At 45.4% G+C, this 24,003-nt stretch overlaps 4 protein-coding genes across 5 annotated transcripts; 2 read left to right on the top strand and 2 right to left on the bottom strand.

The window, feature by feature from the left end:
- Positions 1-5,084: 5,084 nt before the first annotated feature.
- Positions 5,085-7,890, top strand: LOC128307442 (V-type proton ATPase subunit d). Its single transcript, XM_053045288.1, has 3 exons — positions 5,085-5,622; positions 5,993-6,501; positions 6,579-7,890. The coding sequence occupies exons 1-3, from the start codon at positions 5,502-5,504 to the stop codon at positions 6,993-6,995; spliced, it is 1,047 nt and encodes a 348-aa protein (XP_052901248.1). The 5' UTR covers positions 5,085-5,501; the 3' UTR covers positions 6,996-7,890.
- Positions 7,891-9,223: 1,333 nt separating this feature from the next.
- Positions 9,224-15,830, top strand: LOC128307473 (cytoplasmic dynein 1 light intermediate chain 2). Its single transcript, XM_053045343.1, has 9 exons — positions 9,224-9,411; positions 10,341-10,782; positions 12,548-12,738; positions 12,804-13,007; positions 13,329-13,528; positions 13,605-13,834; positions 13,914-14,025; positions 14,097-14,288; positions 14,383-15,830. Exons 2-9 carry the CDS (start codon positions 10,691-10,693, stop codon positions 14,710-14,712), a joined length of 1,551 nt encoding a protein of 516 aa, XP_052901303.1. The 5' UTR covers positions 9,224-9,411; positions 10,341-10,690; the 3' UTR covers positions 14,713-15,830.
- A 1,723-nt stretch (positions 15,831-17,553) lies between these two features.
- On the bottom strand, positions 17,554-20,037 carry LOC128307472 (uncharacterized). The gene is made up of 3 exons (XM_053045342.1): positions 19,671-20,037; positions 19,324-19,588; positions 17,554-19,252 (listed from the first exon to the last, which is right to left on the bottom strand). The coding sequence occupies exons 1-3, from the start codon at positions 19,770-19,772 to the stop codon at positions 17,865-17,867; spliced, it is 1,755 nt and encodes a 584-aa protein (XP_052901302.1). The 5' UTR covers positions 19,773-20,037; the 3' UTR covers positions 17,554-17,864.
- Positions 20,038-20,803: 766 nt separating this feature from the next.
- LOC128307474 (AH receptor-interacting protein) lies at positions 20,804-23,791 on the bottom strand. 2 transcript variants are annotated; one of them, XM_053045344.1, is made up of 4 exons: positions 23,608-23,791; positions 23,001-23,530; positions 22,241-22,564; positions 20,804-21,311 (listed from the first exon to the last, which is right to left on the bottom strand). In XM_053045344.1, exons 1-4 carry the CDS (start codon positions 23,692-23,694, stop codon positions 21,263-21,265), a joined length of 990 nt encoding a protein of 329 aa, XP_052901304.1. In that variant the 5' UTR covers positions 23,695-23,791; the 3' UTR covers positions 20,804-21,262. The 2 variants fall into 2 exon arrangements, with proteins under 2 accessions (XP_052901304.1, XP_052901306.1); XM_053045346.1 differs by having other exon boundaries at positions 20,804-22,564.
- Positions 23,792-24,003: the final 212 nt, after the last annotated feature.

Below are 24,003 nucleotides of genomic sequence, written 5' to 3' on the forward strand. Positions count from 1 at the left end.
GCCCTAGCGCGCGCCCTATATTTCTCCCCTTTTGTGTATGCGCGCGTAACACAGGACGGGGGAGTACACACTGTTGCGGAAACGTGTAATTACTATTTAGAAGTAGGATGGGTTATTGCTATTTATCGAATCTCGGTGCAACTGCTAGTGCTTTTTTTATTGGATAATTGTTTTCCTTTTCACTAAGTTAAGCGCAGGGTTGCTAGAAGATAAACACTCCGTGAGGAAAGACGAAAAAACAAACACACATTCACTGTTAAGTCACGCGCGGGAAGCATTAAAGCATTTTAATTATTTAGTAGCAAATGGTGTGTACACGCGATTAGTGGGAAAAAGCTGTATAATGTGTAGTGGCGAAACAGAGTTAAATTGTTGCAATACTCTGTGGGCTTGGTTTTAGTTTGGCCGCGAATCCTTACGATTTGTGTGCGCGCACGCGCTTCCGCTGTAATCAACACTTTCTGGCCTCTTAGTTGCTTATCGGTATAGTATTACATTCCAAAATCAACCCGAGAAAGTTGCGCGGGGTGGTCTAAGGAAGGGAAAACACTCTCGTTTCCATAAAGAGGCCGTGCTAAAAGAAAAACAAAATCTAAAAATAAAGAAAGACAGCGAAATCAAGAAGGAAAACTGGCAAAAGAAATAGTATTTATAACAAATAAGGCTTACTTCTCTAGAGGGTGCAAGAAGTTAAACACTTACACGGACTGAGGCGAAACGGAAGGAGAAAAAGGAAAAGAGTAGGTGTGTAGATGGGGTAGAGTAGTTGGTTAAAAAAAAAAGGAAGCGCAACCCATACGGACGCACTATTTGTGATGGAATTCGGGATACATATTTGGGGCCATTTCGGGAGCGTAGTATTGGGGCGAACCCCCCCACACACACACGCTCATACATCAGGCAGATATAGTTGAGTTGCGCATTATTATGGTTTGATTGCTCGCGATTATACAACACCCTATTGTGTTTTCGCTTCATAATTCTGTTCTGCATGGAGCGGGAATAAAAATAAGGTGCATTTTTCACTGGTAGGAATAGATGGGGGTTATATTACCATTATTATTACCCATCGCATGTACGAAACTAATTGCGACGAGTGCATTGGGAGGGAAGAAAAATGAAACACAAAAAAACAATGGGACAACTAGTTAGTTCTTAGCAGAGGGAATGGTGAAGAGTGAAGGAGTATTAGAATCTAAGAGAGGGAGTGTGGGGTTTTGGGGAGGGGATGAAACGATATGTTTAGATTAAACCGCGCAAGTGCTTTTTAATATATTATTGTAAACGCTGAAATCAGACGAAAACCGAAAAGATACCCAAACCGGAAGTGTGTGTGTGTGTGTAGAAAAGGGGATGAACGAAAGAAGAAGGATAAGGTTGAGGGAAAATGGTGCTCGAGGACAAAGGGCAAAGCAAAAAAAAGCAGCTTATTAGGTTCGATATATATATATAGTGTCGATGAAGATAGTCTAACTTATTAGAATTTCCTTCCTTACCGTTCCTTTTCCCTTCCAACGCTTCTCGATGAACGCTTTTTTTTAAACCCCTCCTTTTAAAATCCTTCGCAATTTCCCGCAATCCTCCTTCCAGTTAACGTATTGTAAAACGCTTCAGGTGCCGCGTGGTGTGGAAGTGCAAAAAAGAAACAAAATCGATGTGCTTTTGGCGTCTGTTTCTCGCTGTCTGACGGTTTTGTTGACGGCTGTCGATAAACCACAGTTTCACAATGAAAGGGGGAACGTAAAAGAAATCATACCGTGGTGTTGTACAATTATTAAAGCATAACAAACACACGCACACAAAAGAGGAGACGAAGTAAAAATACACGCACAAACAACACAACACACGACTTAATTGAAATGACATGCTAACATATGATGCTACGGTTCGTCTCTAAAATTAATGTTATATGTTTTCTTTACCATCTCTGTGAATCTATTGCGTAAAACAAACCTTAAAACAAAGAGGGGGAAAAAACAAAGATGCGTACTACAATGCTCTTTTAGTGGTAGATAAAGTGAGATACATCCATCATTATAAGATAAAACAAATGTTCATCCACTATCATTCATTAAACAAAACAGAAAACCACATTTAAAACAGAAATAGAAGGAACAAAAGAATAATTGGTGTAGTATAAGAGTATTTTGCCGCTAGTTCTTCCCTTCAGCTCTCGAATGTATGCAATACCGCTAGTAAACAATGGATAAAAGAACACATTTTGCATACATCGCGGCGTTGGCGACAGAAAGGTGGTAGTAATACACTTATTCTACGAAAAGTAAAAGGAAAACACACTGCCGTTTTCGGTACGCGCGCTAGGTCCTTAAAAAGACGGACAAGAAAAAGAAACGACATCCACCATTTTCTCATCTTCATCAGCAAAAATAAAAATCTAGCAAAGAAAGAGTTAGCAGAAAGGCAAAAGGAGCGCGCGAAAGCGATAAAGAGAGATATTAAAACAAATATTTTGATATGAAAGTTAACCAATATGGCAGGGTGGAAAATAAGGGGTTGGTTTTGTGGTTGGAAAACTACTACCTTCCACCCACCCGTCACAAACACACACAGATAAAGCGCTGCAGTAGCACAAACACACATTACACACCATTTTTGCCAATCAATTATCTGAAAGGAGGGAGGAAACAACTGTTGTAAGGAGTTGAAAAACGTAAATAAGACCCCCGGGGGGATGATTTCCTTGTTTTCTTGTGATTTGTCTGTGGCGTTGAATGGATGGTGTGTGGGTGTTGTGTAAATCAATTAATGTGCGATAATGTGAGGGCCGAGCGACAATTAAACATACAAAAAGCTCCTAGCCATCCGATGGGTTCCAAACGAAAGACACAGAACATTTTGTCCAAATGCGAAGAAAACTACAATGTAAACTTTGTTCCTTTCCTTATTCTTTTGTTTTGAAATAGAAAATGTTTTCTTTTTATCCACTGAAAAAAAAAACAAAAACCTTTACAATAATATAGCAGAAGCCCTTGCATTCCTATATTGCAGGGTTTTCCATTGTAGCAAAGCGTCCATATTTAATAGCCAGAACCAATTCAACCAAACAGCAATATCGAGCACTAGAGTATAGAAAACATTGTAGTGATGTTCAAAGACAACTATTTTTCTATTCTCTGGGCAACCGTAGCGATGGTTGGCCCCAATAACAACACAAATATCATCTTGCTCTCCCCTCTTAAAGGTTTCTTAACCGCTTTTACATCACAATTACAAGAAAAGGATCAAACGAACAAAGCTGCATGCTATGTTTACAAATGTAATTCTCCAAAAAGGACACTTGTTTCGCTTCATTATGACCCGCACACAACACTCCACTGTGGTAAAATTGTGTTTTTTGGTGGGGTGAGAATTTTTGTTTAAAGCAAGTAAATAATCATGTTGCCGGAAGGGAGAGAGTAAATGAACGATGTGTAACAATGTTTATGTTGCGTCGCTTAACGAACAAAAAAACAACCCAACCACACACGCACACAGCTAGTGTTAGAGTTAAAAGAGGTAAAGGGAAAGGAAAGAGCAAAACTCGAAACAACCCCCGGAAAATAACGAAACGAGAAAAATCATTGCACAGTTTTTATGTTGCCTAAAACAAAGAACAAAACGATGAAAATCAACTACAACAAAAAAACCGCATTGGTATAATGGTAAAATAAAGTAAACACTACCTTAAAAGACGAAACAACCTATCAAGAAGCAAAACAACAATTAGCATCCGAAGATTTTTGTAATATCAGAAACTTCAGAAAACTCCTATACGAGAGTTTCATTTCATTATTTGAATTCTATTATTAATTCAAGGAAATTATCTTAGTGAATTAACTTTATTATTTCCTCTTTATCCCAATTGAAGAAATTCGAACAGAAAATGGCGCTGCAATCCTGTAAATTTAGGTAATATGAAGTTCGCAACTCTTTGGGCGCCATTGTAACGATACCATCCTTAAGGATACACTGCATTTCGTTTACCTCCCTTGCACAGGTGATCGTTTACATGAGTTTGATAGTATGCGATAGTGATAGTCCATGTATTATAGATGGTCTCTCTTGAATTCCCCGTTTGCTGATACGAAATCCCATACAAACCAGCTGTTTACAGATTTCCGATGCCAGGAAAGCATCCACGGAGGAGGTAGCACCTAGTACAGCAATTTTGCTCAAAAACCGTCGACAGGTATGCAATGTGCAAATGTGCAAGTGCAAACACTAACTTTCCATACAAACCAGCTGTTTTCAGATTTCCGATACCAGGAGAGCTTGTTTTTCAAGAGGTAACGAGGTTCCCGGTAGTTGCAATCCCAAGTTGTTGCATGTAAGATGTTGCATGACGGATGTTGCGCAACATATGTTGCGCGACATATGTTGAGCGACATATGTTGCGCGACATATGTTGCATGCCAGATGTTGTGCAACATATCAAATTAAAAGTATAATTGTACAAGGAAGTATTATCGCGTTGCAATTGTTTTTCTGAGCTTTTCCATCTACGAGTAACATGCAGCAAAGTACCCTACAAGATAAGCTCTCTCCAACATTCCTCAAAACTTTGTAAGGAGTACATTAAATTCCATTTTCACTCTTGTAACTCAGAGGCAAACCATAATGTTCATAATGGTTATTTCTCCAAGCAATATGTTATTGCGAGTAAATGTGAATACAATTTTTATAGTTACACTTTATTTTTTCATTAATAACGAATGATGCCCGAATGATTTATTACGAATATACGAATGATTACTTGTTTCGAATGTTATTACTTGTTTCTTTTTTATATTATAATATATGTGATATAAACAAAAATTATATAATTTTGCATTATAGTTCTATATCCATTTAACATTCCGATTTACAAAGATCTGCAGCGGTCAGCGGTCAAATTGAATTTAAATGGCCATGTCAGCTGACTGTTGCCAACGTGTTCATACTACGAGCGCTGAAGGGTCTAATGCCTTTAAAGCACGGCAGAAACACAATGCGCAGCCTGTCGATGCACAGCTGTAAACACCCATACGCATCAAAAACACAAAATCCCTCCCCCTGTCTCTGTTGTCACCACCCAGGCCGCACGCGTACGTCTGCGTACCAAAATTGTAGTCATATGATGCGTTTTACCTCACTCGTCGAGATTACGCCAAGTGCAGAGAGAAAAACATATCTCACGGTTTGAGGTTTTCAGTGCAGACTGCTACTCTGGTCACCATTCGCTTGCAGTGAAGTCGTTCGTTGTCGTTTTGCTATCGGGTCGAGTAGGTCGCACCCCAGGCCCTTCATTTCAATCCCGTGCGTGCGTGTGCGTGTGTGTGTGCGTGTGGATTTTTGCGTGCGTATGTGCTTATGCGCACCCATTTGTTGAAAGAAAAAGGGCATCCCAATCAAGAAGCCTAACGCGAACCAGGGATCCATTTAGGCAAAATCCCGAGACCCGTTTCACCGATCAAAAGGAACAAAAAAGAAATCAGTAAAGTAATTCATAACAAAGCAGAAATATGCCTGGCTATATGTTCAACATTGACGGTGGCTATCTGGAGGGCCTTTGCCGTGGGTTCAAGTGCGGCATCCTCAAGCAGGCCGATTATCTCAACCTGGTGCAGTGCGAAACGCTCGAGGGTGAGTCACGGACGAATCAAATTAAATATCCTACTATTATTTCCATGATCTTGCCGTAGTCCTGGAAAACTTTTCTCTTCCCTTAAAAAAAAATGCACGACTAGTGTTGTTGGCGAGACCTCGTGACCAGTGGAGATACATTTGCTGTACGATGAAATGCGACGGAAGATAGCTCTCGTGACATGTGTTGGTGCGGTGCGGTGGGTCATATGACCCTGTGTTCAACACACCTCCATCCCATGACGACGATGATACGACGGATATTGGGAGGAAAAAACAACATTACATATTGGGGCCACAGTTTTAGCTAAATTTTTCATCGATAAATTCGTTTAATAAAACCTTCTGCTTCTCCATCGCCTGCCCACAGATTTGAAGCTGCATCTGCAGGGTACGGACTATGGTCAATTTCTGGCCAATGAACCGTCCCCGCTGGCGGTGTCCGTGATTGACGACAAGCTGCGGGAAAAGCTGGTGATTGAGTTCCAGCATATGCGCAACCATGCCGTTGAACCGCTGTCCACCTTTCTGGACTACATCACGTACAGCTACATGATCGATAACATCATCCTGCTGATCACGGGTACGCTTCATCAGCGCCCGATCTCGGAGCTCATTCCGAAGTGTCACCCGCTCGGTAGCTTCGAGCAGATGGAAGCGATCCACGTCGCAGCAACGCCGGCCGAGCTGTACAATGCGGTGCTGGTCGATACGCCACTGGCCCCGTTCTTCGTCGACTGCATCTCCGAGCAGGATCTGGACGAGATGAACATCGAGATCATCCGTAACACGCTGTACAAGGCGTATCTGGAGGCGTTCTACGACTTTTGCAAGAACATTGGTGGCACCACCGCGGACGTTATGTGTGAAATTTTGGCGGTAAAGTATTCCCCGTTTTTTGTACGGAAAAGAATTCACGGCCTTCGGACAACATAATTCCATTGATTTGTTTCTAGTTCGAGGCGGATCGACGTGCGATCATCATCACGATCAACTCGTTCGGCACGGAGCTGTCCAAGGACGATCGGGCGAAGCTGTATCCGCGCTGCGGACGCATGAACCCGGACGGTTTGGCCGCGCTGGCACGGGCGGATGATTACGAGCAGGTGAAGGCGGTCGCTGAGTACTACGCCGAGTACGCGGCCCTGTTTGACGGTTCGGGCAACAATCCGGGCGACAAAACGCTGGAAGACAAGTTCTACGAGCACGAGGTGAAGCTGAACATGTACGGTTTCATGCAGCAGTTCCATTTCGGTGTGTTCTACTCCTACCTGAAGCTGAAGGAGCAGGAATGTCGCAACATCGTGTGGATTGCGGAGTGCGTCGCCCAAAAGCACCGGGCCAAGATCGATAACTACATTCCCATCTTCTAAAGATGTTCCCTCCCCGTATAAGCCTGCGGATCTGGGCAAATGGACGCAAGCACAATATGGCTTAAATGTGAGAAGGATATAGCACATATGGAACCACAATCTGCACGGGAATGCCACAACCTTCCCGCACACTATCAAACACCTTCCCCAAAACGATCAACCAATCGTTCGCAAATCACCGAACTCCGCCTGAAGCGCCTCCAAAATCCGTCATCATGGGATCTGTCGTGTTGGCTCCCCAAAACACGACTAGTCCCCGTTGGATTTAACCGTGTGTTCATCGTACTCTTTTGGAAATCCTGAATCGTGTGTGCCTGAATTGTTTAGTCAATGTATGTCCTTCCCCTTTGTTTTCCCCTTAACTCCTTTTCAAACCTTTTTTCACAGAAAATAAGTGCGTATTGTTTTCTGTTTGTTTGTGGCAATATTTAATTTGTATAAGAATGTTTTTATTTTGTTAGCTAAATTACGTTCCCCCTATTTGCCCACGTGTGTGTGTATTTGTATGTGTATATCCGTCGTGTAGCGAATTAAAGTGTACAGAAAAAAACAACTATCAAGAACAAAACAAACCACACAGTTATGAATGGACAAGTGTTGCGGAATAGGGCAGATATATCGAAACGAGACAAAGATGACACTGCATTCCAACGTTCGAGAGCGACACACATCCGGCAAAACACTATTATCGTGCGAGAACGAGAGTAAAATAACAATGTATTAACGTGCTGATATAAATAATTATAATAAAAGCACATACAGTGTAGTTATCCCCATACAAACAATTGTACAAAAGATCTTAGATAAACGTTGAACCAAATAGAAAAGAAAAATCGCAACTTTGTCCGTCGGTAAAAGTGTACCACATGAACAGATTGTGCGAATAACAACGTAATCTCAAGGGCTACCCACATGACTCCATGCTGATGGTGCGTTTTAATCCCACCTCCCACTGCAAAATCCATTTGCAGCGCGATCAAATCCAATATTCATGACCACATCCATTCATCATGCAATAACTGCAGCGCCATCTATGTGTGACAATGAGAGAACATTTAAAGGGGCCAAGATTACTATAGAAAGCCAACCCGCAATAACGATTTTACGATTTTTATTTGTTATTACGTGCCCATATTTTTATGAGTTTCACGTGATTTAAGCTAAATCATTTGACTATAATTACTTTAAACCAAGAGAACACATTTATTGGTTTATTTGAAGCAAGATGAAACAATTATAAGCAATTCCCTATTGGCAAAATGACTGCGTTGCTGGTGATCTCTCATTCTATTCAATGTTTCAACAACTACAACATTGAAGCATTCAACAACACTGCTTCATCCGCATTCAGGCCAATGCCAATAGCCGTATCACACGAATTTGAATGATGCGCAAGTGCGCATCTAGCGCAAGTATACGCGGTTTGCTCTGCGTTCCTGAAGCGTCCAAGTTGACTACAACGGACGCTGCGCGTTACTGGACCTGGAGTCGCTGAAACAGCGAAACTGTAACGCGTAGAGATTATTTGTCGCAGGGATACTTGACCATCGGATCGACTCGCCGGCACTACTATCCAGGCTCAACATCTACGTTCCGGCGAGGTCGCTCCGTGCCAGACTATTACTTGACGTGGAGGAACGTCATAGTCGTTTTGGTTCCTCTGATCCGTTATTGTCCATGTGACGAGAGTTTAACGCTGTTTGTGATCGTTTAGAACCTGACATGTCGCGTTTATTATTCTTAAATTGTATTCGTTCTGTGTGCCCAACGACGTGTTAAATGTACTTTTATACCCAAGCTTCAAAGGAACCATATGAGGCTCATTGAATAAATAAATTATCAAATTATCAAATTAATAAGGCTCAGTAATGAGACCCTTCTTTAACGCTTAACGGTATATCGCCTGATTTTGGATGATGCCTAATATTGCCACTTCGAAAAATTTGACACGACAATTCAACTTTAGAATGCGAAACCATATGGCAATTGAAGCTGGAACGGATTTATGTCAAACATGCTGTAATACACGTTTATATCGCAAAAGCTGGGGCCACGTTTCATCACCGAATGCGAATAGAGCTATGAGTAGAAGCCCAAAAGAGGCCGAGATGAAGCCGAACTACTTCATAGCTCAATTGCCGCTTGCGCGCTCACTATACACACCTCGGGCGTGCTCACGCTGTCACGCACTGTCAACAGGCAGCTGTCAACGCGTGTTGGACAAAAAAAGAAAGAAAAAAGCGAACAGTCGGCCGTCGAGCGAAGAAAACCGTACGTACGTCAAAGCCAGGTAAAATGGCCACTCTGACGGGCTAGCGACGAATTCGACCCTAGAAGAACTTGTAGTCGAAGCAGCGCGCCGCAACCGTTCCACTTCACGGTAAATTTCAACCCCTTCCCAGCGCGCACACAAAACGTAAGTAGCAGCAGGGATCGGAAGGATTCTGTGGTTGAATTCCTGGCCACACAAAACACACACAGCATCGCTCGCTGCCCTTTCCTTCGTCCAGCTTACACAGCACGCCAAATAAGGGATCGTAAGTGTCGGTCAGAGGGAACGAGGGGGGAAAAGTGCGAGAAGGTTGCAGCGTGAGAAGCGCCCACGCCACGCATCCCCCTTTTGCGATGACATCAGTCTGCTCACTGCGTCCGAAATTCCACACTTCGGGGGGCATATGTGTATGTGCGCGTGCGTGCGTGTGTGTGTGTGTGTTGATGATGTGTGCTGCACTTATGGTGACGGTGTAGCTTTCCGACTAACCTCGTGCAGGACAATGAAAACTGTGTGAAACCCCGTGTGTATGTGTGGCCCACCAGCGGATGCCGACTGCGTCCGGTGGACAAATCCGTTTTCCTTAGGTTGCAGCTTGCAGCAGTGACACGGGTGGGTTTGTTGGGACCCCCACCAATCCCATCGCCGACCGCGAGTGGTGACACACAGCCCCGCTTGGTGTGCCGTCCCCAGGTGTGTTGCTGGGTTGATGTGACAGCTTGCTCGGAAAGGAAAATAGAAAAGCAAGAAACCTTGAATACCGAAGACACACCCGTTACACTCCGTTGTGGCTGCGGAGGAAACAGAGAGAGGGGTTGGATCGAAAATTGGAACTCGGACATTCGACGCATTCCGCCGATGACTCACAATTTTCTTTCCCTTCCCGTACATTTGACGGAGCATTGTGTGTGTGTGTGTGCGAAAGGAAAAGAGAGTGCCGTGTATGTGTGCCTTAGAAAGAGGCCAAATGTTTTCCCAATTTCATACCCAATTTGCTTTTTTCTCGTTTGCTAAACTGATTGATAATTTTGCTCCTTTTCTTTACTTTCGCCATCTCGGATGCTGCGAAAAAGGATCCTCTGGCTTCTGGTGCGGTGGTCTGTGCAAGTGCAAGTGCGGCACAAGGCTTCGCTTGACGAAAGAAACTCACTGTAGGCGGCCCCGTTGTGCATTCGTCATCAACAACTATCAACACCTCCATCAGAAAACGCCTCAATCGCGACCACCAGCTGCTCTGCACTCGTCTCCGTGTGTGTGCGGTGCATGCGCGCGTGTGTGCAAGCACAATTCGTGTGTGTGTGTGTGTGCACGCGAAGTGTATAAAGAAACACCGGCTGTGAGAGGGAGGTTTAGGAAGCGACCAGCGATCAACCACCGCTGAGACACGATCCTTGAAGAGGAAGGCTTTTCTTGGGTAACGAGAATGGAAATTCTAACGCAGTCACAGGTGCACGGGCTCACCACCCCCACGACGGCCGCCCGAAAGAAGGATGCGGAAGCGAAGGAAAACCTCTGGTAAGCATCCTCTTCCCGGCTGTGAAACAAGACTCTCGTATCGGGACGGAACGGAAATCAGACGGATTGTGAAAAATGTCACTATCGGCATGATCGATTCACTTTTGCTCGTTGTATCTGCGTTAAATGAAGCAAACCGATCAACCCTTTCTCTTTTTCCCACGCTCCGCTTTCTTTTTTTTTTTCTTCGATGGGGGTGAATTAGCAACCCTATCTCTTTTTCACACAAGTGATCAACCAAGAAGACGGCAGTTGTCATCAAGATATCCCGTACGACAGTCTTTCCCCCCCTCCATACATCTCACTCCTCAAAACACACCACGCTTTGGTATGGATCTATTTCACGGCTCCAAAAACAGCCACAGATTTTGACAGCTGCTCCAATTTCACATTTCCCAGCCTCTCACATTCTCTTTTGCATTGTGTTTATTTATTTCTTTTTCTCGAAGTGATCTCCTCATTGCAGGTACCTCAACGATAGGAAAAATCAATTCGGAGACTACTTTTATACGATTTGTCAAATTGAATCTTGCGGACGAGCTGGGAGGATGGTGATAAGATGTCTAGAATGTTTGAGGAATCTTATCCTGTCTTATGACTAGAATGTATGAGGAACTTCATCCTTCAGCTCTTGAGGGTTTGAAAGATGAAGTTGGAAGCGCTATAAATGATCTGAAGTGATCGTGTAAAGCTCCTGAAACACATTCAGAGCTTAACAGCAGTTTATGAACTCATACAACCATCTATACACATTGCTAGGCTTTATGTCATGCTATTTGCTCTAATACACACCTTCTCATCTGTGTCGCCTCCATGCAATAAGGACCAGACTATTCGCCTGTGTGGTAAAACTATGGCTAATAAGCCGGAAATACCAAGCATGACCTAATAGGTCGATACATCACGAAACAGTTTCCATACACCAAGATCTCTGAGGTTGGAGTGGCAGAAAACGCGAAGAAGATCTCCTTATTTCGCATGATCTAATCGATGTATTCTCAGAAGAGGAAGATAGAAGAGACACCGGAGTATAGATTTTCTACAATCTTTTCTTTTGTTGTCATAAAACAAATATATCCGTTTTATTTTTTGATTTGTTGTCACATTACACACTTCCTTTCCGGAATGTATCAAACGCGACGGACGCACGTTGCATTTAAATTACTGTGCTACGGTACCTTCAAATCGCTTCCATCGATAAAGCAAACACAAGGCATTGCGATTAATCCAACAGCAGTGTAGATCGTGATGGCATTTAAGTGTATTTGTGTGCGCCTGTCTCTTCTCCTCTATCGGTTTGTTGTACAAAATAGAAATTTAAAACAAATAGAGTTGAGGCAAAAATGACTCCCTATTATCACGTGGTCTGTACGGGTGGAGTCGCGGCAGGGCAAGCTGAGCTGTTCGCGTAGAAGTCAAATGACTAACCGGGTGTGTGGGATGTGAAGAAAACAAACACCCGAAAAGACCTCGGTGAGGAGAAATCTTACGTCATGTTTCTCGCATAGTGCGGTACAAACCCTCTTTCAATTTCTGTCTGTCCCATCGCCCAGCTCCATGTTAGTTTTGTGGATGACATTTTGTCATTTTTTTCTGTGCGATGTTTGCTTACGTACGATTAGCATATACCGATGGTAGGCACTGTTGAGCGCTGTATGATCTCTGTCTGTACCTCACACCAACCAGCTTAATAATCAGCGGGTCCAGCGCGTGTTAGTGGAAGCGCAAACATTTAATCATCCTCATTCTTATCATCATACCACAGGTCGTCCATCCTGAGCGAGGTGCAAACACAGAGTAATACCAAGCTGCCGTCGAACAAATCGGTGCTGGTGCTGGGCGATAATGCGAGCGGCAAAACGACCCTCATCGCGAAGCTGCAGGGTGTCGAGGATCCAAAGAAGGGTTCCGGCCTGGAGTACGCTTACATCGATGTACGGGACGAATATCGAGATGGTGAGTTAGCAAAACCCAGAGCAAAGGGAAGAATTTTGACTATTTACATGCCCTTTTGCTAACAGATGTCACACGTCTGAGCGTTTGGATTCTGGATGGTGATCCGGGACACAACAATCTGCTCAAGTTCGCCCTCAACGAACAGAACTTCCCGCACACGCTCGTCATACTGACACTGTCGATGACGACACCGTGGAGCTGGGTGGATCAGCTGCAACACTGGATGAAGATACTGGACGACCACATTGCAGGGCTAAAAATTGATCCAGGTGAGACGTTTTTCTGCGCGTAAAGGAAGTATTGACAGTATTATCAATGAAATTGGGAATTGCTAACTTTGTCCTCATATTTCGAAAGCAAAGGACTCTGAAAGTATTTATTTCGCATGTAATTAATGGTTAGTCTGTTGAAATTGTGATATAATGTTAGTTTTCTATTTCATAACCTTTTAAATAACTCGTTAGATTGTGAAAAACTGGCATAGTTTGAAGCAGTGAACAAGTCCGTTAACAAAACAGAATTGAAAACGTTCTGCAGGAATTAGGTAAATTTATAATAACGTGTATGCGTGTTTTTGTTTTTGTTTGCAGAAGAAAAACAGCAGTGTCAGGCACGGTTAACGACGGAATGGCAGAACTACTGCGAAACCATTGACGATCTCGATCCGGGCTCGCCAATCAAGCGCACGAACCGGTTGCCTTCGGTGGACGACGAGCTGGACGCGTTGCCCCTACCGGAAGGCGTCCTAACGACCAACCTAGGCCTCGATGTGGTCGTCGTCGTTACCAAGGTAAGTGCGGTGGAATGTGGTCGCGATTTGCACGGAATGGTGGGTTTTTCATACTCCGTATCAACCCCAAACACAGACCGACTATATGACCACGCTGGAGAAGGAGCTCGACTATCGGGATGAGCATTTTGACTTCATGCAGCAGTGGATTCGGCGGTTCTGTTTGATGTACGGAGCGTCACTCTTCTATACCAGCGTGAAGGAGGACAAGAACTGCGATCTACTCTACAAATACCTCACGCATCGGATCTACGGTTTACCATTCCGGACGCCCGCGCTGGTCGTTGAGAAGGATGCGGTGCTAATGTAAGGGCATGTTCTAGCTCCATAATGATTGAGCTCACATTCACGATGTTTTTTGTTGTTGTTTTCGAATACTCTCCAGACCGGCCGGTTGGGATAATATGAAAAAGATCAGCATATTGTACGAGAACATGCAGTCCTGCAAACCGGACGATTATTACAACGATATTATTGCACAACCGCCTTCGAGAAAGGTAAGCTACGGCGTAGAGCATTAAAATCGTTGTGTCCGTTTACTCTACGGGTCGGGTGTTCTCACTTCCAGACTGTTTCGAACCGTGAGAGCGAAATTCAAACCGAGGATGAGCAAGCATTCCTTGCCCGCCAACAGCAGCTGCTCCAGCAGGGCCAGACGCCAACGCGGGGCGAATCGCCGCTCCGGTCGCAGCCCAGCAATGGTACCAAGAGCACCCAACGGACTCCGGTGGCTGCTGGTGCTCAGGGCTCACCAAAGAAGGTAACGTATCGATTTGTTTACGCATCGTGTTCAGAACGGGACCGGAAAGTTGCGATACATCCGCTAATGTCCCCTTTATGTCACCCGCGGACAGGTCGATGGTAAGCTCACGCCCGGCACGCAGAGCGGTGAAGGTGTGCTGGCAAACTTCTTCAACTCCCTGCTGCACAAGAAGTCTGTCTCACCCGGGTCGGCTGCGGCGGCGGCCGCTGCCGGTGGTGTCACCGGCACTGGCAGCCCACTCAGTGCGTCCAGCTCACCTTCATCGCTGTCACCGCGCTCTAACGCAATGAACGGCATGGCCGATACGGTGTCGGCGAGCGACAAGATAAGCATGCGCACCGATGCCGCTCTCGAGCTGGACCGTCTTGCACGGAGCGTTAAGAAGGACCTGGACTACTCGGCGGCACAGTCCGACTGCTGAACTGCGCTTGGTGGTGCTGGGTGGGGAACCGAGTGAGCTGATGCTGTGTGGTTTAGATTTGCTTTCGTATGGTTTGAGCTAGGGGGGGGAGAGGCGACACACCTACATACACCTTGAGAGGGGGATAAAAACAAGCGCTGCACTAAAGTCAAATTACCGGACCCGCTCTTTCTAGCAGGCGGGAAAGGGAAAACGGAATAGAAACGGGACGGGGAAGGGGGAATCGTGAAAGATGGGCTTTTGTGGAAAGTTTTTACGGGGAGGGCGGCGAAGCTCATTACCTACCTCCCGCTAAATGTCCACACCTTTTTTTAAATCGAAGTTTTGTTTATTTGTTAAAATGTTTGTACATACTCATTCTCGCGGTGATTATGTTCGATCTTTTCGCGCTTTTTTTTTTTGCTACCTCATGTTTTATTGTTGCCGATTAAACGGGTAACCAAATTCAACACAATCGATATGAGATACTCAACCTTACACTGAAGGAATATTTCTGCATCATTTGTTATAGTAGCATCCCTTTTGTTATGTTAAAATTGAAAATATCGGTTTTTTTTTATTTTAAAAAAAGGAAACTCTTTTAAAATCTTTTTATTATCCGTCAGAAGCGGATGCGTTCCATAGTGGTCTGTTAGGAATTATGTTAAGTGTGAAAGTTGTCTTATAAAACATATGTTCGAATTAAACTAACATTAATCAAAAACACACACACTTCTTCAGCATTCGGAAGTCAGAAACCCCTGTCGTTTAGAGCCTTAAAAGACAACGCACGTTTTCCGAGCAGTCGCGACAAGTTTTTAAGCAGCTGCTTTTAGTAAAGAAAAAAAAACTATCATGGCATCGCCACTCTACATCCCCACAGTATTATGTTAAAAGTCCCAAGACGTTGTGTTACCACCCGTCTGAAGCGGTCCATTAAAGCCCCTCCCCCACGATAGAATTACAAACTTCTTCTTCTTCAAGCTAGCCCCGCAAAAGAAAGCGGCAAATGAATGTAATATCATTGTGATAAACGAATTGTGTTCCGCGTCTGGTTTTGCATACGGCAAATTGGTGTGCGAGTAAAAGGATGCGAATGTGTGTGCGAGAGTAATTAATTGCTTAGTGAAAGAGGACACTTTGCTTTGTTATTGTTTTTTGTTTTTTTTTTTGTTTGCATTAAGGAGACATTTATAGCGGATGTTGCTTGATTTGTCTCCGCTGTCTAGTGCTTCTTTGTGTATGATGTTGGCTTCCAATCATCCCCGCACCGTGTGTGTTCATTAGTGCAAGTGTGTGTTCGTGCGTGCGTCGCAACTGTCATTCATCATCCAAGACCCATCGAATTATTTATGCTTGAAGGAACCACCCAAAACCTCCTTCACCAACCCCCCCCCCCCACCCCCCACGCTCTTCCATCCTCTTCGCTGTCGTTCCCCCACCCCACTCACGGGAGGAAGCAAAACAAAGCAAAAAGAAAAAAAAAACCTTAAAGATTCCAAAGGAATCTTGGCAGTTTGAGGCTTACCACACACAATATGTAGCAAGTTGTAAGTTGCAGTTGGGGTAACACATGGTTTTGTGTAGCAAAGACACACATCTTACCCGGTACAGCGATGGTGGCGCCTAGCCAAACAATCCCCTGTTTAGAGGTGTTTTAGTAGGGTCCACATATTTCCGGCAGGGATGCAGGGATACTACTCCAACCACTTTACCGCCTTGGTGGAAAAAGGAAGAGGGAGGAGGGGGGGGGGGGGGAGTTAACGGGCAAGTATCACCACTACCTTACTAATTAAGCGCACCCCATGCATGCAGCAAAACTGCATAGCAAAAACTGTGGACTCAAAGTGCACGAATAGCGCAGCATAACCAATTAAGGGAAGCAAAGGGCTGGAAGGAGTAAGGTAACGAATTGCGAATGAACCTAGGGGGAGGGGGAGAGGGTCTAATAGTAGTAGAAAGCGTAAAGTAGTAGTTAAAGATAATATTAATACTATACATAAATGCAATGCAGTTGCAGCAGCAGCAGAAACGGAAGAAGAGGGGCATGATGCAAGCGATCATAATACTGCACCAGATAACCTGCATACTGATAAAAAAAAAATCCTTAATACTTACTCTTTAAATATACAAATATATATATATATACACACACACCAACGAATGGCAAGCTTCTCTGCCATTCCCAACGCATCCACCCCTTCTCCCCCCCCCAACCCCCCCTCCCCCCGCGGAAGTGTGTAATCAGAGTAGAGGGGAGAAAAAAAAAACATATATCGTCTTATTTATAACTTTACTCTCTCCTCTCTCTCTCTCTCTCTTTTTTATGCGCAAGAAAATAGGAAGACACGCCAGCTACTAATCAGCCGAGTGTGTATGAGGAAGAAAATGCGCACCGCAGGGTATCGAACGTAACGAAGCAAGGTTTATGTTTTGTTTTGTTTTGTTTTCTTTTTGTGTTTTCATGGCGGCTCAACAAAATGCAAAAGCGCTAGTGGAAGGCATAAATTAGTACGCCACAAAAAAGAAAAAATCGGTAGCGATATTATTTAAACAGAACTGTAAAACAAAAGACGGAACAGAGGAGGGGGCGGGGAAGGAAAAGAAAAGGCTTCCGCAACAACCAAAAGGGCAGGTTTTGTTGTGCCCTGTTAGCTGTTTGCATGCTGAAACAGCATCGTGTGTAGGCCAGAGCGTACGTGATCAGTGTGTGCGAGCTGAGATTAGCAGAAGGATACGAAAACTGTACCGTTGTGAGGCTGAGAAGCGCGAACGGATCGCGCGGTCCCACAAATAATGGAACGGTGACGTCAAAATAGTTTTGGTCGAGGACGAGAAACATTTTCGGGAATAAAAGTAACACACAACACTGTACGCGATATAACAAGCTAAAGTGCAAAGCGTAGCGTGAACTTCATTGCAAACTCCCTAACGCACGTAAGGACGCGATTAGTGTGATTATGTTGCATTGTTGTTTATCTTCTTCTCTTTCCCCTTTGTATGTCACAATATTTAAATGATCCTTTTCATTTTAGCTGCAATGTTGGTGGAACGCTTTGAAAGACGCGATGTTGGAAGTGGAATGGTGTTTATGGATGGTAGTACTGTTGTACGGCACCCCAGTTTGATTGTGGTTGTAAAGGTACAGGTCATAGAGATGTGTTGGTTGTCGGCTAGATGAATAGTATCCGACAGCTGCAAGCGATCCAGAAGGCACCGGCAGCACTGTAGATGAGCAGCAGCGTCAGCAGCAGTTGATCGATGGGCCCGTACACGTAGAACACGTTGGCGACCGCACCGAGCACGAGCACGGCCACACCAGCAAGCAGACCGATACCCGCCTTGGCGGTCGTCCAACGATGCTGACCGAGCTGCTGCTTGATGACGGCTTCCTGATACGCGCACGCGATAGAGTGGCCGACACCGATCAGCATACAACCGGCAAACGTCCAGAAGTTCGACCGGATGGTGTAGACGCAGAAGTACCCAAACGCCTGGAAGAATAGCCCGAACACGAGCAGACGCTCGTGCAGCTTGCGGAACCGCACCTCGCAGCAGAGCAGCAGAAAGGAAGCGCTGGCCCAGGCCGACGATATTACGACCACCGCCAGCAGGGTCATGTGACGGGCCCGGGTCTGCTGCTGGTAGTAGTGCACATTCAACCGCGGCAGTATGCACAGAAACAGCACAAAGATGCTGGTGTCGGTCGCCTTGAGGAGTGCGCAGCTGCAACACCGCCAATCACCGAGCGCGCTGCGCGTTGCAGTTGCGAGCCGCACATTAACGCTTGGGCGAACATTGAGATCTAACGCACGGGACGCGTCAACGATTACCCCGCACAGCTGGCCTAACCAGCGCCATTTACCGGCCTGCGAAACTGCTGAGGAACTGTCCGCGTCCGTCCCGGTGTCTGCCGGTGTGTCTGTTTCGTCACCCGCATCCGGCACGGTTTCATCTTCCTCCAGAATCATCTCGAGAATTTCAACACCGTCTTGATTGTAGCACTTGCCTTCCGGTCGGTTCAGAAGCGACTCCTCGCACTCCCTGTAAGCGTAGTCCACCAGCGGTAGCGAATGGTGTGCGCCGCCTCCATTGGCGGAATCTTCATTGATTTGGTGGAGAGTTGCACTGAAACTGGCTGGATTCTTCCACGTGAGCGGTGGAGTCACAGTGTCCGGGTCGCGCACTACTGCTGGGCTAGTGGCGGGAAGCTCCGACTTGAACTCTGGCATAGCTCTGGTCGCAACGTGCGCATAGTACGACTCGTTACCCTTCTCGGTGAGTTGTACCAGCACATCGAGATCGCTGCGCAGACGACCCTTCTCACCCGCCAGCAGTATCGTCAGCGGTACGAGGTGTAGCACAACGCCTGCCAGCAGTAATAGCAGCACGCCGTAGATGTAACCTTCCCACGGTACCTGAAAGCATATCAGCAACACCAGAAGGCTAGTGGCCTGACCGCACGAGTGCAAAAACTTGATCACAAACATCTCCTTTCGGGCGTTAAAAATCTTCGCCAGTATCTTCCACATGCGCGAGAATACCAGCTGGTAGCCGAAACCTTGAGGAATTAGACCAAGAGGAGCGGTGTATGATCACGGTGCGCGGTACAGCGTTATGCGTCCCACTTACCTCCAATGACACTGTACAGTAGCACCACCACCACCAGGTAGTGGGGCGTACACAACATGGCGACCAAACCGCTCGCTGAGATTCCGACACTGAGGGTAGCGATACCGAGCAGCAGGTTGCGTGTGTTCTGCTCGTTGCTAAACCGAAACACCGCACGGTGCACCAGATTGCAGCCAAGCAGCATAACCGGCGGACAGATGAGCTCCAGGTCCGGCTCGTTGCTTACGAGTGCACCGAACACGTACACCGGCGTAAAGATTACTATCTAGTGAGGGAAAAGCCGGAGATAAAGATGTAGGGCGGGGGCGGAGGGTAAAGGTTCTTGCTGGTGGTGGTATGAACCTTACATTCATTAGGTAGATGTACAGCAGCAGCCTCCATTTCGGCAGTATCAGCACGATCAGATCGAAGACGCGCGGTTCCACCATCTCATTGATGAATGCCTCCATTGTGGCGCACCGGAACAGTCGTCGACCCGGGACCCGGATGTGTTACATAATTGTTAGCTACCGTTAACCACACATCTGGTGTGTGCGTTCCCGTCGCTTCCGACGCAACAGCGGATACGGATATTCAGGTTGCTCTAGTTCTGGCCGACAACTCGCATACACGCGCGCACTGACTCACTGTCTTTTCTTCGGGGCGATTCACCACGGGATGGGAACGGGATGGCTCTGTTGCTGTACTGTCTGCTGCGCTAGCGACCGTCTCAACATCGTGTGGTGAGCCGCACCACGCCTTGTCTGTCTGTCGCCGAATGTTATTCGCAGACCCTGCCTACCTGCTGCCCGATGGGAATCCGTGGGACGAATCCATCGGCATTACCCACCTTATCTACTTATCTTATCAATCTGCCTGCACAACACCTCGATACGCGCCGCACACAGTGACATACTGCGAGGAGCGTTGCGTACGAGGCGCCGGACACACCGGAACGGTTGTGGTGGCGATCTCCCACCGCTGACCGACGACGACAACAACGGCGACAACACCACCACCTTATCATCAGCACCCCCTGCCCCGGGATTTCTGTTTTCGCGCGGTAAACATCTTCCACAGTGACGAAGACAACCCCGGACGGTGACACGGAAGATAAGCCTCCTTGGTTGGGTTTATTGGCTGTTTGCCGTGCGGTTACTCTGCTGTCTTACCGGACTCCGCCACGCAACCCATCGCTCTTATCGGATACGGTTGGGGATGTGCGTGTGGCTTTGTTACATTTTCCGGCCGATGATCGAGATTCCCCCGAAGATACGCTACGACGGAGCTGTACGGGTTCCTGCAGGTCTGGTTGCCATATTTCCCAAAATCAATTTCCACCGCGAGTTCGCTATCAGCGACATCTCGTCGGTATCGGTTTATACTAAACAGCGCAGTGTTGCATATATCTTCTTCGTACGACGTCATCTGTGATCTCATGGTGAATCGTTCGGATGAGTAGCTATTTCTTTGGGCGTAACGAAGGACATTTATTGTTGGCTGTGTGAAAGCACAATTCCACTATCTATACATATATTTCCCGATTCTTACGAACAATTCAGACATTGTCTGCAACACTGCTGCTCCCAATTGATTATCGTTCTTCCACAAAAAAAAAACTCTTATCCTTACTGATCCGAAATGGCACAATTATCTATCTTTTGACTCGAAAACAATTTCTGACCAAATCCCCTTGGAAATCAGAGTGATGAATGGATTGAGAAGAACGATTGTGCACTACGTGTGGTTTCACTGTGGAAGAGTGTATATTATAAATGAAAGTACAACAAAGAGATACACAGATTATGCTGCCACAAAGAAGCATCGTTTGAACCACCAACACCAATATGCACAACTTTTTTGTTTTAATATGATTTCAAGTGCTCAGTTTTTCTCTGAGTTTTTTTTCGGTTACTCTGTTCCATTCCATACACGGTTGAAGACTTCCGGCTAAAATATACTAGCTTGGTTCTGATGTTTGAGGGAGAAGAATATTTTCTGGAAAAAAACTTAACATAAAAATAAAAATGAGTTTTTTTAATAAATATTTAGATCCATTGTAGAAACATAAGGAATTAAATACATAGTTATTCATGGACTTCATGGGGCGGTCCTGTGGTGCGCCGTTCTTCACACGACAGGACCGATCTGAAACAACATCCGGACCAATCTCTCCGTATAGGAGACTGACTATCCAAAGCTAAATAAAGTCAAAGAAAGCCACAAATGGCAGACCTCTAGACTTCTTCAGGTTGTTGTGCCGGTAAAGAAGAAGCAGATCCATCGACTGATCAATCAGCTATGGGTAATTCAAGCGACCGTGTGACATTTAGCAAAGGGACAGCTTACATCTCCAAAAACAGTTGTAAAGCTTAATATAAGAAGACTGACCACTATTATTGCAAATACCCCGAAATTCTGCATATATAGCCAAGGCCCTGCTGATATGTTAAAATAAGTCTATAAAAGCCGTTATATGACATATAATAATAGCCATTATATGAGGCCGTAAAGTAAGCCAAAACCAAAAAATAAACTTTACACAAAATCTTACAATGACACCTTTACGGCGAGTTGTATGACTGCTAATTCTAGACCTTTAATCTAGATGCAGTCTACTTTAGCACACATACCAACCTGGTAAAAAAAAAAACAAATAGAAATATAAAGTTGATACAACACAAATACAAAACATAAACGGTTCAAAAACAAAAACCGACAAACAAAAACCATTATAAAAAAAAACAAGTACTCGACCGGCGAGACAAAAATAAAAGGTAGGAGTGGGTCACAATTCCTGCTACCTTTGGGCATGAAAAAAAAACCCAGTACAGCCTACAACCAGTGCAGACTATTGCAAAAATCCCTTTTCCATTCTAGTCTCCTATCTTCCCATCTACTACTACCAAAAAAATTGTTCTAAAAAAGCTTCTGATACTTCAACTTATCCTCTATATCCCTTAGGCGCTGTTGTTCCTGCAACTTGGCCAGCTCTTTGCGTACGGAAGGCTGCAGGTTGGAGTCCAGCTCGGCAGCACGTTCAAAGTCGGTACGCGCACGATCAAAGTTCCAGGCACCGGCGTGGGCCCTGCCGCGCCTAAACCACGCCTTCACGCAGTTCTGATCGTACTTCAGCACCTCGGTACAGTGCTCGATCACGGCATAGTAATCCTTCTCGTACAGCTTGCACTGTGAGTAGTTTAACAGCAGCGGAACCTTCATCTGAGCCAGCTCATTCCATTCCGGTTCGTGCGGTTTCTCCCTGTTTCAAATGCACAAAAATTGATCAGTGTACGACGTTTTAAGAAGAGCCATTCAAAAGAATATGCGGTTAGGGAGTTATTAAAATCATGTGTAGACTCTCAAAAGATTAATGAATCCTCAAAACTTGAAGATTTTGCATAAATTGTTGAATCCATATAGATTATTCAAAGTCTCCAAAAGGAATGGTATCTGCGCTTGAGATATTTCGTCTGTATAAAAGTTCGAATGTCTGAAGACAAGATTTAATTAAATGCTTAAAGATCTTATGAGAATTCAATAATCCATGAGCAGTCTTACATCTTGGAGGATACCTGAAATTTCGAAAATTCATGGATCTTTAAGGAATCCTCAAAATTTCTTAAATCTCCAAGACATTCATAGAGATTCAATGTCATTCAATTTGATTGTAAGGGTGCAGGGTGCTGGTCACTTACTTCAGCATCAACTGCTCGATGATGCCCGTAGCGTACGAGTATGCCTCCAGGGCTGCGGTTAGGTTGTTCGCTTTGTACGCTGCATTACCCTGTTCGCGTAGCTTCTCCACCAGCGACCGCTTTTCGTTGTCACTCAGCTGCCACGATTCTTTCTCGTACTCTTCCGGGCTTTCGATCGACAGTATCTCGATGGTGAACTCCAGGTCCTGTGGGTTGGTGAACAGCTCGTCCAGATCTTTGTACCCGATGCCCTCGTTCTGTACGGTCATGCCGCAGCAGTGTTTCCGTTCTTCTCGCGGTTTCTGCGCGTCGCGGATCGTTTTCGACACGAACGGGTACTGCATCACGAGCGACTTGTCACACCGGAACCGTGCAACCTCGTGCAGAGCCATCTGCTGTACGATCGATTCCCACACCTCGAGCTTGAACTTTTTGCCCAGCACTAGCTCCATTGGTTTCTGCTGCGTTCGACTGTCGTCAATGAGCGTTCGCGATTCGTCACATTTTCTCGTTTGATAGTGAAATTTTACCTACAAAGGTGGTACGAAAGCGGAAGTATCATAAGCAGCGTTAGGATCCACTCAAATCGCACCAAGGTGCTCCTTACCCTTGTGCCATCACGAAACGGAACCACCTTCGTGCCTGTGTGTACGATTGATTTCAGTATCAGCGTATCCGGTGGGCTGCAATCCATCGCGAACGGCACAAGGCAGACAGGAACAACAGCAGAAATCAACAAGCCAGCGACCAGGAGAATGCACCACCTGCGTCTCGTGGGTTGTTTTGTTTTCAGACCGTGCGTGTCATTTTTTTTTTTCGATTTTTCTCACGACGGGTGAGTCACTGCCCATGCAAAGTGTGTGGCACTCTGTGTACATGCAGTCTTATATACAGTGCGCACGTCAGTTTGGCATTTTATGAAATATTTTCTACACACGCGCACAAACGCACAAGAATGGGAACAATATTTCCCATTCTACTAGTAACAATAGAAAACAACCCT

The sequence above is a fragment of the Anopheles moucheti genome, chromosome X, assembly GCF_943734755.1.
Source record: "Anopheles moucheti chromosome X, idAnoMoucSN_F20_07, whole genome shotgun sequence".
Taxonomy (NCBI): Eukaryota; Metazoa; Arthropoda; class Insecta; order Diptera; family Culicidae; genus Anopheles; species Anopheles moucheti.

Bases quoted from the DNA above. Each gene is read 5' to 3' on its own strand.
- LOC128307442 (XM_053045288.1), top strand. From the start codon at position 5,502: ATGCCTGGCTATATGTTCAACATTGACGGTGGCTATCTGGAGGGCCTT. The intron at 5,623-5,992 runs GTGAGTCACGGA...GCCTGCCCACAG, and splicing joins GCAGTGCGAAACGCTCGAGG to ATTTGAAGCTGCATCTGCAG. The intron at 6,502-6,578 runs GTAAAGTATTCC...ATTTGTTTCTAG, and splicing joins TTATGTGTGAAATTTTGGCG to TTCGAGGCGGATCGACGTGC.
- LOC128307473 (XM_053045343.1), top strand. From the start codon at position 10,691: ATGGAAATTCTAACGCAGTCACAGGTGCACGGGCTCACCACCCCCACG. The intron at 12,739-12,803 runs GTGAGTTAGCAA...TTTTGCTAACAG, and splicing joins ACGGGACGAATATCGAGATG to ATGTCACACGTCTGAGCGTT. The intron at 14,289-14,382 runs GTAACGTATCGA...ACCCGCGGACAG, and splicing joins CTCAGGGCTCACCAAAGAAG to GTCGATGGTAAGCTCACGCC.
- LOC128307472 (XM_053045342.1), bottom strand. From the start codon at position 19,772: ATGGAGGCATTCATCAATGAGATGGTGGAACCGCGCGTCTTCGATCTG. The intron at 19,589-19,670 runs GTAAGGTTCATA...TTCCCTCACTAG, and splicing joins TGTACATCTACCTAATGAAT to ATAGTAATCTTTACGCCGGT. The intron at 19,253-19,323 runs GTAAGTGGGACG...TAATTCCTCAAG, and splicing joins ACTGTACAGTGTCATTGGAG to GTTTCGGCTACCAGCTGGTA.
- LOC128307474 (XM_053045344.1), bottom strand. From the start codon at position 23,694: ATGGATTGCAGCCCACCGGATACGCTGATACTGAAATCAATCGTACAC. The intron at 23,531-23,607 runs GTAAGGAGCACC...CCACCTTTGTAG, and splicing joins CGTTTCGTGATGGCACAAGG to GTAAAATTTCACTATCAAAC. The intron at 22,565-23,000 runs GTAAGTGACCAG...CATTTGAAACAG, and splicing joins ATCGAGCAGTTGATGCTGAA to GGAGAAACCGCACGAACCGG.